At 45.6% G+C, this 16,662-nt stretch overlaps 1 protein-coding gene across 1 annotated transcript; it reads left to right on the forward strand.

Moving 5' to 3' along the window:
• Positions 1–127: 127 nt before the first annotated feature.
• On the forward strand, positions 128–15,444 carry LOC131126366 (vesicle-fusing ATPase-like). The gene is made up of 21 exons (XM_058068814.1): positions 128–267; positions 958–1,043; positions 1,113–1,209; positions 2,234–2,273; positions 2,355–2,521; positions 2,589–2,696; positions 3,681–3,756; positions 4,013–4,168; positions 7,236–7,435; positions 8,072–8,237; positions 8,307–8,381; positions 8,465–8,652; positions 9,143–9,238; positions 9,327–9,483; positions 9,576–9,709; positions 10,319–10,385; positions 10,468–10,547; positions 11,269–11,403; positions 11,477–11,590; positions 13,636–13,691; positions 15,152–15,444. The coding sequence occupies exons 1-21, from the start codon at positions 256–258 to the stop codon at positions 15,180–15,182; spliced, it is 2,241 nt and encodes a 746-aa protein (XP_057924797.1). The 5' UTR covers positions 128–255; the 3' UTR covers positions 15,183–15,444.
• The last annotated feature ends 1,218 nt before the right edge of the window (positions 15,445–16,662 follow it).

Consider the following 16,662-nt stretch of genomic DNA (forward strand, 5'->3'; position numbering starts at 1 on the left):
CGTGTTAGGAATTGTTGTGCCTCTTATATACTGCAATAACAATCAATTGTTCCGGTATGCTTGTATCGCTCACAATATAGTTAAAAATATATAAATCGCGTCATGTGGATACACCTTATGTGTTTTTCACGTGTCGCCATCAGATCTCGCCGGTTCTCGCGATACGTGGTCGAGCGTTGTTGCTGCTCTGTCAGCGGAAGCCGGAGTCCTGGCGATAGTTTGCACTTCAACTGGCGTCAAACTCTCCACACAAAGATGACAACAAAGGTGAGTGTCACTTGAATAAACACTTAAAACACACTCCCGGCTACTTTAGCGACGGAGAGTGTTACAAGTTGTCCAGGAAATACTTGAAATGGGTTTGTAGTTTCCTCGAGACCTGCCATTCAAAGTTGGCATCCCGGAAAAAGGAAATCTTCTTCCACCGGCAGGTTTAGGCCACACTTAAATATCGTAACTTTGCTCCAAAGCAGTAGAAAGTTACCACTGTTTTATCGTTTTAGGCTTAAGTGATTAAGTGAAGGCTTAAGTGAAGTGTTGCTGCACTAAAAGTTATGCTAGTCGAGGAACATCACGTGATTACATTTACACAATTCGACATGTCCGAAAAGGAGTAGGAAAACGCACAACCTTTTTTTAATTTTACCCTCTTTATCCATGTTTATTCCTGCTAATTCATTGTTGACACCATTATTTTTACATGTTGACACTTACAATAAGTTGTTTGGGTACATTTGGATCACTTCCTGTGTGAACAGACGCTCTGTTATGTAAACAAAGTAGAATATATTGTGGTCAATAAATGTAATAAATGTTACCAGCCGGTGGCGGTCAAGTATCAGCAGATAAGGAAGCTGTAATTTTGCTGTTAGAAGCTGAAAGGCCTTTATTTCATCATTACAAGTAGAAGATAAACCAAAGTAACACATGCGTGTGTGGTGGGCTTGCGTTGGTCAGGTGATGCAGGTGGCACGATGCCCGACAGACAAGCTGTCCTTCACCAACTTTGTGGTCGTCAACGAGAGGGAGCCCCACTTTGAACAGTGAGTTCTGCTTCAACCTGTTCTGACGATGGGTAACGTACGCTGACTTCCGTTTCCGGTCGCCCGCAGACACGTGACGGTGCGCAACGTGACGCACACGTACGTGTTCACCGTGACCACGCACCCCGGCGTCAACGTTGGCACCATCGCCTTCAGTCTGCCGCAGGTACCAACACCTGTCCTGTCACACTTCTACCACCAGGTGTCCATCATGGTTGCTGTGGCGACCCCTAAAGAGAAAAGCCAAAAGAAGAAGTCTAGGCATGCGAGTCTGCCCACTATTGTCTCGTCCTATATTAACTAACATTTCAGCATGACAAGTCGGACATTTATTCGCAGCCTAGTCACCCAAGTCTATTTGAATCAGGAGTAGAGCATATGGAGGACATCCACACAGGGGACATATATATATATATATATATATATATATATAGATATGCTGGGATATACAATATGCAGTATATTTCATCTCAGCATTATCATAGAACTGGAAATGATTCATACCAACATTACGCTTCACTCCTTTATTACTTTATTACTTTATTAATATTACAACATTGTCCAGAAAGTACAAGTATTTTTTCTTTTTCTGGTTATATTATGACTTTAAAACAATAACTTCATGCTCATAAAATGACATTATTTGTCCTCATAATATTGTAATATTGTGGCGCCTTTTCTTGCTTTAATACGACTTTTTCATGTTTTTTTTTTAATTTCCCCAACTACGTATTTTAATATTCTTGTAAATTTTCTTCCTGTAATTATTCTCATAATATTTTGACTTCATTTTCATAACATTTCAATTATTTGACTTTATTTTTTTTCTTTCTCATATTATTGCGACTTAAGAACTTAATAAAAAGTTCATGGGGGGGGGCATGAACTTTTCTTTGATGTTGGAACTTTATACGACTAAAATGACATTATGAATATTTTTTGGGGGATCTCTCTTTGCATGAACTTCTTTCTTTCTGTCACTGCTTCTTCCTCCTTTTAACCCCGCCTCCTCGTCCTCCATCTTTAACCTGGCCCTGCCGTCGGGCCGCGACCCAGCTCCCAGGTACGACGCTCACCTCCTCTTCTGCTCGGGCGTACCCCGGAGAAAGTAGACAGTGTTTATACAGAGACCGTATCAGTGCTTGAAAACACACCCAATCACTTCATCTCTTTTTGTAACCCCCCCACAGAGAAAGTGGGCCGGTCTATCAATCGGCCAGGATGTGGAAGGTGAGAGGAAAACTCTTATTTGCTTTTTATGTTACTTGAAGGACCTTGACATGACTTGTCGCGCGTTGAATCCGTCCGCAGTGTCCCCCTACACGTTTGACAAGTCCAAGCAGTGCGTCAGCTCCGTGACCCTGCAGGTGGACTTCCGGCAGAAGAAGAACACGGACAGCAGCCCGTACGACTCGGACGCCATGGCCAGCGACTTCCTGCAGCAGTTTCACAACCAGGCCTTCAGCACGCAACAGCAGGTGTGGCGTCCCCCCCCCTTCCCCGGTCGTCTCCGCCTCTGACTCCGCCTCATCTTTTGTCTCGCAGATGGTCTTCAAGTTTGGCAGCACGGACTTTGAGGTGCTGGTGAAGGACATGGAGGGCATGGACCCCAGCATCCTGAAAGGAGACCACGTCTCTGGCAAGAAACGAAAGGTCAATGCGGGCGGGGCTTACTTCTTTCCCGGCAGGGTTTCCCGCCACAGTTACTGTAGGAGCTTTTCATATTAGGACTTTATTCCCGCAATATTTTCAATATGCAACTTCCTCTATACAAGTATATGACATTATTATATTCTATATTATACTAATAGTTTTATAATATAATATTATAATTTTATTTTGGTAACATCTTTTTTTCTTCCCCTGCCCTAATTGCCCAAAATCCTTTGAATATTATAACTTTGTTCTCTTTTTTAAAACATGTTTTAATCGTAATTTTTTTCCCAGTGCCATTTTCACATCACATAACATAACACATAAAAAAATGCATATTTTTCATTTAATATTTCTACTTTTTGCTTCAGAAAATGATGTTTTTTTCTCATAATATTATGACTTTATTCTCATAAAAGTCTGTCTTTTTTGTCCATAAGATGACAATTATCTTCTCTTAATATTCAAACTTTATTCTCCTAATATATGTACATAATTTGCGTAATGTTATGACATTTTTTTATGTAGGATGCCAACTTTTTCCTTGCAATAAGGTAATTTTATGCTTTTAATATCTTAATATGATACATTTTTTCCCAAGCTAATTTCCCCAAATTAGCAACTTCATTCTTTTTTTTAATGTAATGACTTTAAAAAGCAACATCTTTTTGCTTATAAATTGGCCTTTTTACTAATAATATTCTGACTTTATTCTGAAAATGATATATTTAGTTTGATATCTGTATATAATATATATGATATATGATATATTTGATTGATATATTTTATTCTTGTAATGTTAAAGCTTTATTCTCCTTATATATATTTTTTAATAATATTGACCTTTTTCTTGTAAAAGTACCGCTTCCCCCCATTTTGCTGTTGTTTAATTGTATGAATGTAAAGTTTGGTGCCCACCACTGTCCCCCGGGCCGCACCTTGGACACCCCTGAGTTAGCTGGCTAACTGTCCTTTCCCGTGCAGATTGACATCGGGTTGTTGCTGGCCAACAGTCAGGTGATATTTGAGAAGTCTGATGGTTCGTCCGTGACGCTGATAGGTGAGTTATACCGTGTGTGACCACAAGAGGGCGCGCTGCTCACATGTTCTCCTTCCCATGATGACCTTTGCTGGCTGGTTGTTGATGCATCAGGCTGGGTTTGTTATGATGGAAGCTGTCATTTCAGACTATAGAGACATATAATCTCTGCAGCTAACTTTCATCCATATGATATTTAGTAGCAATATTAATATTAATATTAAGTTGTTGTTTTGTTGTATTTGAAATATATGTGTCCAATGGAATCTCCTTGCAGGGAAATCCAAGACCAGAGAGTCTCGCCAGTCCATCATCAGCCCGGACTGGAATTTTGAGAAACTAGGCATCGGAGGCCTTGACAAGGAGTTTTCCGACATCTTCCGTCGAGCCTTCGCCTCTCGAGTCTTCCCTCCAGACATCGTGGAACAGATGGGTGAGTTCCTTCCTGTCTTTGCTATGGTACATCCGCTAGCCGCGCATTTTTATCACACGTTTCATTGTTGTGGTTGTTGTTTGTTGTCCACACCTGACTTCCTACTGTGGATGATATACGGTGTAGTCATTCCTAGCCACCTAAATGGACCCCTACGGTGGTTAGCATGGGGGCCGCACAGTCAGGACATCCGAAGACCTGGGTTGGAATCACCGCTTGGCATCTCTGTGGTTTGCATGTTCTCCCCATGCATTTCCCACTGGTCACTAGGTGTCACTAGTCATGTCACTGTAGTGAGACGATTGCCACAGGAAGTACAGTGCAGAGCAGGAAGTAAAAAAGGAACAACCACAAGGAGCTCTCCCAATGCTAACATGTGAGAGTCTATGTTATGTCTTATTGCTGTCATTATAATAATAATGTTAAAAACTGTATACTGACTATAAAGGTGACTATAGGGGTGTTAGTTTATGTCTCAAGGGCTCTAATTATGTTAATCCACATTTTGAAAGTCGTAAACAGTTTTCTTTGATTTCCATGTCTTATTTTCTCTGATTATGTCTACTAGGTAATAGGGTCTACTGTAATAGGACTATAAAGGTGACTATAGGGGTGTTAGATTATGTCTCAAGGGCTCTAATTATGTTAATCCACATTTTGAAAGTCGTAAACAGTTTTCTTTGATTTCCATGTCTTATTTTCTCTGATTATGTCTACTAGGTGATAGGGTCTACTGTAATAGGACTATAAAGGTGACTATAGGGGTGTTAGTTTATGTCTCAAGGGCTCTAATTTTGTTAAACCACATTTTGAAGGTCGTAAACAGTTTTCTTTGATTTCCATGTCTTATTTTCTCTGATTATGTCTACTAGGTAATAGGGTCTACTGTAATAGGACTATAAAGGTGACTATAGGGGTGTTAGTTTATGCCTCAAGGGCTCTAATTATGTTAAACCACATTTTGAAGGTCGTAAACAGTTTTCTTTGTCTTCCATGTCTTATTTTCTCTGATTATGTCTACTTTAATGAGTAATAGGAGTGTAAAGGTGACTATAGGCATGTGTCTGCATGCCTAGAAGGTTCTAATAATGTTAAAAACCGTATTTAGAAGGTCAAACAGGTTTTTTATGCCCAATTTTTGTCTCTTATTATGTCTACTATATTGGCAATAGGTGTGTAAAGGTGACTATAGGGGTGCTATTTCATGTCTAGAGGGCTCTATATGTTAAAAAGCGTATATAGAGGGTTGTAACCATGATATTTTTATGCTCTGCCATATTTCATTTATGAATAAGGAATCGTACTTTGTGGAAATGTTCTTATCACGGTCAGGTCTGGAACCACTTCCTGTATTTGTATGTTAGTTCTTATGTCCATTTGTATGCTTGAAAATGCTTCATTTCGGCCCACAATATGGAAAATGCATATTTGTGGACTAATGGTAGGTGATGCTGATCCAGGAAGTAGCAGGACTTATTCAGGAGTTCAATCAATCACTCCATCAATCAATGGTGGCGGCGACAGTGACGGCGAGCACCCTCTGTCAGCAGGAGTCCCATTTAGCGGTTAGCATGTAGGCTAGCTTGTGGTGGGTGACATATTTGACACGTGTCACATGATCCACACGTCGTCTTCTACCTCTTCTTGTCCCGCTGACTCATCGGCCTCGCCAGCAGGCCTGTAAGGACCCGTTCTGGGGAGACGTTGGAGAATACACACCTTGTTTCACTTCACACACTAGCTGGTGACATTTAGCCGGCCTTTTGTTGTGTCCAGCTGTGCGGAGATGACAGGCCTGATAGCGTGTGGGGATCTAATTGGAGCTCGGCTCCCACAGACGTCACAGAGGCTTCGCTGGCGTCTCTCTCTCTCTGGACCCAAACACCACTTCCCACCTGGCCGCTCCTCCCTCCCTCAGCAGCCCCAAATGGCAGCTCAGATGTTTATCGGTGGGGGGAGCCGCCCAATTAGTGCGGCCCAAATGTCATAATGCAGGTGCAAATGGCCCTGCTGAAGGCCACAGAGCCGTACGTCACCGCTGTTGAACCAAACCTTTTTCACTGGTTGGGGGTCAGCCGTGCCATACGGGTCACGGGATCATCCGAGTACCGACACGCCACTTTGGGCCGAGTCGAACCATCTGTAGCCTTCCTCTGCTGGGTTCAAGCCCAAGATGGAGCAGCTTGTGTGACATGCTGATTCATAAGCTTTCAGTGGAATGTCCACCTGTACTTCTCAAATATGAAGCTCTAATATAAGCTCTAAGTATGATGGTGTCTACGATGGTGTCTGCGATGGTGTCTGCGATGGTGTCTGCGATGGTGTCTGCGATGGTGTCTACGATGGTTTCTACGATGGTGTCTACGATGGTGTCTACGATGGTGTCTACGATGGTGTCTACGATGGTGTCTACGATGGTGTCTACGATGGTGTCTACGATGGTTTCTACGATGGTGTCTACGATGGTTTCTGTGATGGTGTCTGCGATGGTGTCTGCGATGGTGTCTGCGATGGTGTCTGCGATGGTGTCTACGATGGTGTCTGCGATGGTGTCTGCGATGGTGTCTACGATGGTGTCTACGATGGTTTCTACGATGGTGTCTACGATGGTGTCTGCGATGGTGTCTACGATGTTTTTTGCGATGGTTTCTACGATGGTGTCTGCGATGGTGTCTACGATGGTGTCTGCGATGGTGTCTACGATGTTTTTTGCAATGGTGTCTAAGATGGTTTCTGCGATGGTGTCTACGATGGTGTCTACGATGTTTTTTGCGATGGTGTCTACGATGGTTTCTACGATGGTGTCTACTATGGTTTCGATGATGGTTTCTACGATGGTTTCTATGACGGTTTCTGCGATGGTGTCTACCATGGTGTCTACGATGGTTTCGATGATGGTGTCTACGATGGTGACTACGATGGTTTCTATGACGGTTTCTGCAATGGTGTCTACGATGGTGTCTGCGATGGTTTCTACGTTGGTGTCTATGATGGTGTTTATGATGGTTTCTTTGATGGTTTCTACGTTGGTGTCTATGATGGTTTCTATGATGGTGTCTATGTCCAGGCTGCAAGCACGTCAAGGGCATCCTGCTGTACGGCCCCCCCGGCTGCGGTAAAACTCTGATGGCGCGCCAGATCGGCAAGATGCTCAACGCCCGCGAGCCCAAGATCGTCAACGGGCCCGAGATCCTCAACAAGTACGTGGGCGAGTCGGAGGCCAACATCCGCAAACTCTTTGCCGACGCCGAGGACGAACAGAAGAGGGTGAGATATGGCACGCACGATTCACATGGATCTTTCTAGACCTTGGAGTCCCTAATGTAGCTCATGTTTCATATTCTCGTCATCTATTTCTGGAGTAACGCTTGAAAAGAAAAATATACTATTGTCGGAAGTGCACAATGTAGGCTCCGTAGAGGCATGCCTGGCGGAGTTTGGTGTGGAAGAAGACCATGACTAGAGCCTGCAAGGAGGTGGTGGTGGGGGCCAAACAGAACCAAGTAATTTCTGCAGGAGTGGACAGATCTGCCCTTTAGGTGCAGCAAGATGATAATAACTCTTCATGTTGTGTGTGTGTGTGTGTGTGTGTGTGTGAGGCATTGGTGGTCAGTTTGGACAGTGGGACGCTCTCATTGAACCTCAATCTTCACCACCTAATGAGGGGCTGACCTAATGCTGGACCTGCCCTCACACACACACACACACACACACACCTGCTTTAAATGCTGAGACTGACAGGTGTGTGGATGGAGGGGACCCCCCCCCCCTCCACCCACACACACACACGCCCCCACCCCCCGGCCTGTTGTCCATTCACCAGCGTTGTCAGATTTATGATACAAGTGTCGCTTGGCTCGGCGTTTGATGCGGTGTGACTTTTCCCCCGCATGTGGCGTGCAGCTGGGCGCCAACAGCGGCCTCCACATCATCATATTCGACGAGATCGACGCCATCTGCAAGCAGCGAGGCAGCATGACGGGCAGCACGGGCGTGCACGACACCGTGGTCAACCAGCTGCTGTCCAAGATGGACGGCGTGGAGCAGCTCAACAACATCCTTGTCATAGGTAAGTGCGTGTACGGTGAAGCCCCGCCCCTTTTTAATGTAAAGCCGCGCCGTGGCCCCTCCCCTTCAGGTATGACCAACAGATCTGACCTCATTGACGAGGCCCTGTTGCGACCCGGAAGGCTGGAAGTCAAGATGGAGATCGGTAAGAGGGCGTGCATACGGCGGCTCCCATCTTGCGGCGGCGATGGCGCCTCGCACGCTCAACCGCCGCTCCCCGTGTGACAGGCCTGCCGGACGAGAAGGGCCGCGTTCAGATCCTGCACATCCACACGGCAAAGATGCGTCAGTACAAGCTGCTGGCCGGCGACGTGGACATCAAGGAGCTGGCCGGCGAGACCAAAAACTACAGCGGCGCCGAACTGGAGGGGCTGGTCAGGGCGGCCCAGTCCACCGCCATGAACAGACACATCAAGGTCGGCGGTTGGGGGGGGGGGTGTTCATCCAGCACCCATACTAGATGAACCATATTGGCTTTCCGACCGATATCTAATATACAGATATGGTCACGTCTCATGTCGTGATACTACTGCATACATGTAGTACTAAGATACTAAGAGAGAAAATAAGCATACTGTACACCCCCATTCATCAAGTCCCCCGAGGGGGAGGCGGCCTCCTGGGATGGCGTTGCATCAGGCCACCAGGTGTGTGTACATTGCACATTATTATCATCTCCAAGTGAAGTTCAAGTCTACACAGCTGACGAAACACTTGACTACACACACACACACACACACACACAGTGCAGCAGATATTAGCAGGTGTTGACGTATGATGGACGTGATTCGTCCCCATCTTCCCCGGACTCATCTCCGTCTGACCTTTTGCGCTTCGAGGAGTTGGAGCTGGAAATGTTCATCTCCTTTGTGTGTGTGTGTGTGTGTGTGTTTGTGTGTGTGTCAGGCCAGCAGCACGGTGGAGGTCAACATCGAGACGGCGGAGACGCTGCAGGTCAGCAGACTGGACTTCATGGCGGCGCTGGATAACGACATCAAACCCGTAACGTTCTTTAAAGTTCTTATTTCCACATGCCGTCAGCATTGGAGGCCAGTTTTAATTAAAAAAAAGCTCAACGGCTCCTCGGCAGGCGTTTGGCACCAACCAGGAGGACTACGCCAGCTTCATCATGAACGGCATCATCCGCTGGGGCGACTCGGTGTCGGCCATCTTGGACGACGGGGAGCTGCTGGTGCAGCAGACCAAGAACAGCGAATACACGCCGTTGGTGTCTGTGCTGCTGGAGGGTAACGTGCACACACACACGCACACACACACACACACACACACACACACACACACACACAGGGCAACATGTGATGCACGTTCCTCTCTGCAGGCCCACCCAACAGTGGGAAGACGGCTTTGGCGGCCAAGATCGCCGAAGACTCGCAGTTCCCGTTCATCAAGATATGCTCCCCCGACAAGATGATCGGACACTCTGAGATTGCCAAATGTCAGGCCATTAAAAAGGTTACTCCGTAACACACACACACATGTACACACACATAAACACACACACACAACTCATGGTCAGTCATGTTGGACAGCGGCGTCCTTCCAGCTTGGTGGGAACACTGGGAAAGGTGCCCTAAAGGCATGCTGGCAGGACGCTGGTCCAACTCTGACCTCAAAGAGCCGGGTATCATTGACCGGGTATCAGTCATGGATCCGTTCCAACATTTCCAGGCACGTAAGGCCTGGCTAAAAACCGGATCGTCCAGTGGTCCCCAACACTAACAATTCAGGTCCACTTTCACAGAACACCCCCAAATTTGTCGGCTACGTCAATCGTGACCGGACGCACAAAAAAGCCTCAAGAACCCATGTTCGAAAAAAACAGGAAGTCGGCCATTTTGATTTACAGCGAGGCCCAGGGGTTGTATTTAAATGAACTAGTCCTGGTCACTTGGACCATAGGAGCCCATATGGATACTACACACACGGGTGCTGTTACGTCATCAAGGGTTTTAGGCTGGCACACATGACGAAGACCACAACTTCAAACCATGAGATTGGTGGGGGTGCGAGGGCCCGTTCGGCGCCGCTTGCAGCGCTAATAATTGGGATTGTTTGGTCCAGGTTTTTGAGGACGCCTACAAGTCTCAGCTGAGCTGCGTGGTGGTGGATGACATCGAGCGTTTGCTGGGTAAGTTTACGGGAATTTGTAACGAATTCACGTGGCTGCCATTGACGCTAAATGCCATGCGTGTCGTCCTGATGACGGTCAGACTACGTCCCCATCGGCCCACGGTTCTCCAACCTGGTGCTGCAGGCGCTGCTGGTTCTGCTGAAGAAACCTCCTCCAAAGGTAAGGCCGCTATGAAGGCGTCGCTCCACGGCCGGCAGACAGAGGGCAGCAGCCGACACGGAGGAGGAGGAGGAGGAGGCGGCGGCGGTGGCGTTTGGCTGCAAGTGGCATGAGATGGGCAGAGCGCGAGGGGGACGCTTGTTAGCGTTTGTTGTGCTGCGGGTGAATGGCGCCACTCAGGCCCGGTTTCTCATGCTTTCTTTGCCGCTAGCTTGTTGGTGGGTTTGTGAAAGCGAGCGCGGCGTGCTATACGGCCGCATGTGCATGAGAAGTGGCGCGGGGCCGGCCGCTGAATGCCTGGCCCGCCGTGCTCCTCCGGCCCTGTGAAGCGCAGGGCCCAGCGGGGCGCCGGGGGGAGGCCGGGGGCGACACGGAGGAGAATGGGCTCTGTGAGAGAGCCGGGACCTGGCAGCGCCGCCGCCTGTGTGGCACCTCATCTGCATGCAGCATCGCAACCCCCCACGCCATGGGGGGGCAGCCGGCGGCCATAATCCCCCCGTCTGCTCGCCACTCTCCTGCCGCTCCTTCTCCTGGTCCTCCTCCAGCTCGCCGGCTTAGCTCAGCTACACTTATTTTCTTTTCTTCTTGGCTGTGTTTGTCTCCTCTGCGAGCATCACAGCACATCATAGCATCTCCACCTATGGTGGTAGCAGGGGTTGTTTTAGCACGTTGACGTAATACCACACGGGATACGGTGGGGTACATTGTGGTGGTCTTTCAGGGTCGCAAGCTGCTGATCATCGGCACCAGCAGTTGCAAAGACGTCCTGAAGGAGATGGAGATGTTGAACGCTTTCAGCACCACCATCCACATTCCCAACATCTCCAGGGGCGAGCAGCTGGTGGAGGCCCTGGAGGTAAAATCCACAGGCGCCCAAAAGGAGAAATCCCTCCCAGTTGTTGAGATGTTCTTGTGTGTGCTCCTCTCAGCTGCTGGGAAGTTTCCAGGAGAAGGAGAGGGCCGTCATCGCCAACGCCGTCAAGGGCCAGCACCTGTGGATCGGCATCAAAAAGTTAATCATGCTCATTGAAATGGCGTCACAGGTAAGCTTGTATCGTCTAGGACCTTCTAAATACAGTTCTAACATTGTTAGAGTCCTTTAAACATGCCATAGCACCCCTATAGTCACCTTTATACTCGTATTGCCTAATACAGTAGACATAATAGGAGAAAATAAGACATACAAACCTGTCTATGACCTTTTAGATGTTATTTTTACCTTTATTAGAGCCCTCCAGACATGAAATAACACCCCTATAGTTATCTTTACACTCACATAATGTAGACATAATGGAGACCGGGGGTGTCTAAACGTTTTTCCAATGAGGGCCACAGAGCGAACAATGAATGGATGCAACTTTTCCACTTTCTACTTCGCGTTTTGTCGTGTATATTTCATACTGTAGGTGAAAAATTCTATTATTAATATCAACTTCACTTTTCTTAAATTGTGTTTTTCCAATATGGTGACATTTTACCAAACCTAATTTTCCAAAAATCACAACTTCACTTTGCTTTGTTATTCCTAATATCACAAATTCCAAAATTCTGATTTTTCTTGAATGTTTCATCTCTTTCACGTGTGGGCTACTGACATGGTAGTATTCTTATGGTAGTATTCTTCCTCGTAGTAGTACCACTTTATCCTTATTCTTATTCAGCATTTATTTACATCATATCATTTCCCAAAATTTTCTTATGTCTACTACACGGGTGTCCAAAGTGAGGCCTGGGGGCCATTTGTGCCTAGTGGCACATTAAAAAAAAATATTACAAGAAACATTTTTTTTGTTGTTGAAAAAGGGGTAGTAATTTTACAAGAATAAATACAAAATATTACAAGAAAAAAGTTGTCATTTAATTAGAAAAAGTCTTATTTTTACAAGAATCATGTAATATTATGAGGAAAAATCATGTCATTTTAGGAGCATAAATTTGAAATATTAAAGAAAGTTTCGGAAACTATTTTTTAGAAAAATTTATTAATTAATATTATGGAAATAAAGTAGTAATAATACAAGAAGAAAATGTACAATAAATAAAATAAAAACAATAAAAACGAATACATAGAAGACTAAATAAATAATAAATTATAATAATAAATAATAATAAAAATAAATAAACCAAATAAATCATAAAAATTTAAATTAAAAAACAGCTGTAATTGAACCAGAAAAAGTCAAAATATGTAAATAAGAAAAATAGTTGTAATTTTCCTAGAATAAAAAAAATGTTAAGATTATAAGGAAAAATAATTTCATTAAAATAAAATAAAAATACATTGGACTATGATGACAAAGTTGTCATTTTTGTAAAATGATCTTGGGTAAAAAGTATTGAATAAAACCATCTAAAAAGTGAATATAACTTTTAGAATAACTTATAAAATATTCCAAGAATGATTAGTCATATATGTATTTCTATGATGGCGAGTGGGCGTGGCCACAAGTGTTTTCCAGACACTCGTCCTCCCGCATCTGGTCGCCAGAGCGTCACCTCGCCGAAGCACACAAGCGTCCGCCGTGCGTCACGTCCAATGAGACAGCGTGCGGTCGCCACTTCCTGTACGCTCATACTTGACAGCGCTCGCCGTCCAACTTCCAGTCACGAGGACACACACACGTCCTCGCTTCCCAAAAGTCATCCAGGCTGGTGGGGGGGGGGGTTTGGGGGGGTGACAGGTTGAGCGAACATGTGCCTTTAATTCATGCAAAGACGACTCGGAGGTGTTTGTCACGCGGCCTGGGGGGGGGCCTGCACGTCCTCCGTTCCAATGGGAAGGTTCAAGCCGCCGCACACACGTGTGCTGCTGTGATTTACTACGAGGAAGGCGTTAACTGGCACCAGGATGTTGCGTGGCGTTGTGCGGCGGTATGTGGATGTTGCGTAATTCCTGTGGTATGCACGCTCGCCGCCATCTTTGCCACCACCGTGCACCTGAAGAAGCAGGAACCTGCTTTTTTAACCCCTCCCTCCCGTGCACCTTCCGGACCGCCGCTCCCCGTTGTATGACCCCCCCCCACCCACTCACTAAGTGGGTGCTAAGCTAAGCTTTTTATTTTGTGTTTTCTTTGTGTTTTGCTGCTAGATGGACGCCACCTACAGGGTTAGCAAGTTCATGAGTCTGCTACGAGACGAAGGAGCGTAAGTTCCTCCCTCTGCTCTTATAGCGCCACCTAGACACGGCTCAGGGGCCCCAAGCGCCGAGCGAGAGTCGCGTCTGCGTGAAAAGCTTGTCGGGAAGGGAGACATCCACATATGTCCCCGTATGTCCGCATACGTCCCCCATATGTCTTCATACGTCCCCCATATGTCTCCATACGTCCCTCATATGTCTCCATATGTCCCCATATGTCCGCATACGTGTCCATATGCCCCCATATGTCCCCATACGTCTCCATACATACATCCTCATATGTCTCCATAAGTCCTCATACGTCTCCATACATACGTCTCCATACGCCCCCATATGTCCCATACGTCTCCATACATACATACATCCTCATATGTCCCCATATGTCCTCATACGTCTCCATACATATGTCCCCATATGTCCTCATACATCTCCATACATATGTCCCCGTACGTCTCCATACATACGTCCCCATATGTCTCCATATGTCCTCATACGTCTCCATACATATGTCCTCATACGTCTCCATACATATGTCCCCGTACGTCTCCATACATACGCCCCCATATGTCTCCATATGTCCTCATACGTCTCCATACATATGTCCTCATACGTCTCCATACATATGTCCCCGTACGTCTCCATACATATGTCTCCATATGTCCTCATACGTCTCCATACATACGTCCTCATATGTCTCCATATGTCCTCATACGTCTCCATACATATGTCCCCATATGTCCTCATACGTCTCCATACATATGTCCCCGTACGTCTCCATACATACGTCCCCATATGTCCCCGTACGTCTCCATACATATGTCCCCGTACGTCTCCATACATATGTCCCCATATGTCCCCGTACGTCTCCATACATATGTCCCCATATGTCCCCGTACGTCTCCATACATACGTCCCCATATGTCCCCGTACGTCCCCATATGTCTCCATATGTCCTAATACGTCTCCATACATACGTCCTCATACGTCTCCATACATATGTCCCCATATGTCCCCGTACGTCTCCATACATACGTCCCCATATGTCTCCATATGTCCTAATACGTCTCCATACATACGTCCTCATACGTCTCCATACATATGTCCCCATATGTCCTCATACGTCTCCATACATATGTCCCCATATGTCCCCGTACGTCTCCATACATACGTCTCCATAGATCCCCATACGTCTCCATACATACGTCCCCATACGTCCCCATACATCCCCATACGTCCCCATACATCCCCTTTTAGTGGATGATTGTGATCGTGCTTCTGATTGGGAGTGCGAGCGACTGACCAATCATGGCGAAGGATTTCTGCCTGCTGAGGTGATCTTTCATCTTCTAATGGCCCCAAGCTTCCACGCCGTCTTCATGCTCTCGCTCGGTGATTCTGGCCCCTGAACCTCAAAATTTGGGTCCCCCCCCCAATACGCTCGTTGATACCATTTGCCTCCCCCAAACAGACTCGGCTCCGACATCTTTGTGCCGATATAGAGGGGGCGGAGCCACAACGAGGCCTTTGGACCGGGGTAAGATGGCGACTGTAGTGTCCTCTGTCCCCCAGCGGCTCCTCCTCCTCTTCCTCCTCTTCCTCAGCAGCAGCGTGTGAAAGCTAAGAGAAATGAAGAGTTGTGTATAATATATGATATGATATATGATTGTACACATATCTTTGGATCATTCCACGGACCTCCTTGTCTTATTGTCGTCTTTAGCACAGGTCAATAAATGATGATGGCCCGCTCCCTGGTGTGTGTGTGTGTGCTTGTGTGTGTGTGTGTGTGTGTGTGCGTGTGTGCGTGTGTGCGTGCGCTTCGTTGGGACTCCCAAAAACACCACAAGGCAGCTTTGTTGTTCAAATATATAATCTTAGTTCAGTCATACAGATATATACATTGTATAATAAATAATATTTATAAAAACATAACATTTGCGATTATAAAATCAAAAGGGCATTATTGGCTTTCCAACATTTGTACAACACTTTGGATGTAGCGGGAGGGGGTGGGGGTGGGAGGGGGGCAGGAACAGGAAGATGCTATCACGCTACCGCAGTACCGCTTTGATCCTGGTGGGGCGCTCGTGCATCAAGGGGGGCCGGCCAAGGTAGGCTAGGCTAGGAAAGGGGAGGAGTTAGTGTTGACCATGGTCACTTCATGTACTATTTTTAGCATCACGCCTCGCATTAGCCCGCTAGCTAAAGAATCGTTGGAGCAACGCGACCACGCGTTGGCCATCGTGACCTTTAACCCAGGGGTGTCCAAGCCATGCAACCATGACGCTTGGACGTTTTTATGTTTCAAGAAAAAAGTGCATTTCAGTTTTGACATCATTTTTGCTGCTTGTTTTCTTCTGAAATAATCTTGGAATTTTATGACTTTATTCCCATAGTATTTGGAATTTATTCCCATAGTATTCAGACTTTATTCCCATAGTATTCTGACTTTATTACCATAGTATTTGGAATTTATTACCATAGTATTTGGAATTTATTACCATAGTATTCATACTTTATTCCCATATTATTTGGAATTTATTCCCATAATATTCAGACTTTATTCCCATAGTATTTGTAATTTATTCCCATAGTATTCAGACTTTATTCCCATAGCATTCTGACTTTATTACCATAGTATTTGGAATTTATTACCATAGTATTTGGAATTAATTCGCGTAGTATTCATACTTTATTCCCATATTATTTGGAATTTATTCCCATAATATTCAGACTTTATTCCCATAGTATTTGTAATTTATTCCCATAGTATTCAGACTTTATTCCCATAGCATTCTGACTTTATTCCCATAGTATTTGTAATTTATTCCCATAGTATTCGGACTTTATTCCCATAGTATTTGGAATTTATTCTCGGAAAATGATATCCTTTTTTTCCATTTCGGCTTTTTTTTCCTTTAATTTTTAAATTTAATTTTCCAACTATTTTAACTTTTCGTCTTGTGAATTTTTTTTTAT

Source organism: Doryrhamphus excisus, chromosome 3 (assembly GCF_030265055.1).
Source record: "Doryrhamphus excisus isolate RoL2022-K1 chromosome 3, RoL_Dexc_1.0, whole genome shotgun sequence".
Lineage (NCBI taxonomy): Eukaryota > Metazoa > Chordata > Actinopteri > Syngnathiformes > Syngnathidae > Doryrhamphus > Doryrhamphus excisus.

Excerpts from the sequence above, each read along its gene's own strand:
- LOC131126366 (XM_058068814.1), top strand. Across the intron at positions 8,238-8,306 it reads CAACAACATCCTTGTCATAG|GTATGACCAACAGATCTGAC; the intron begins GTAAGTGCGTGT and ends CCTCCCCTTCAG. Across the intron at positions 8,653-9,142 it reads CCATGAACAGACACATCAAG|GCCAGCAGCACGGTGGAGGT; the intron begins GTCGGCGGTTGG and ends TGTGTGTGTCAG.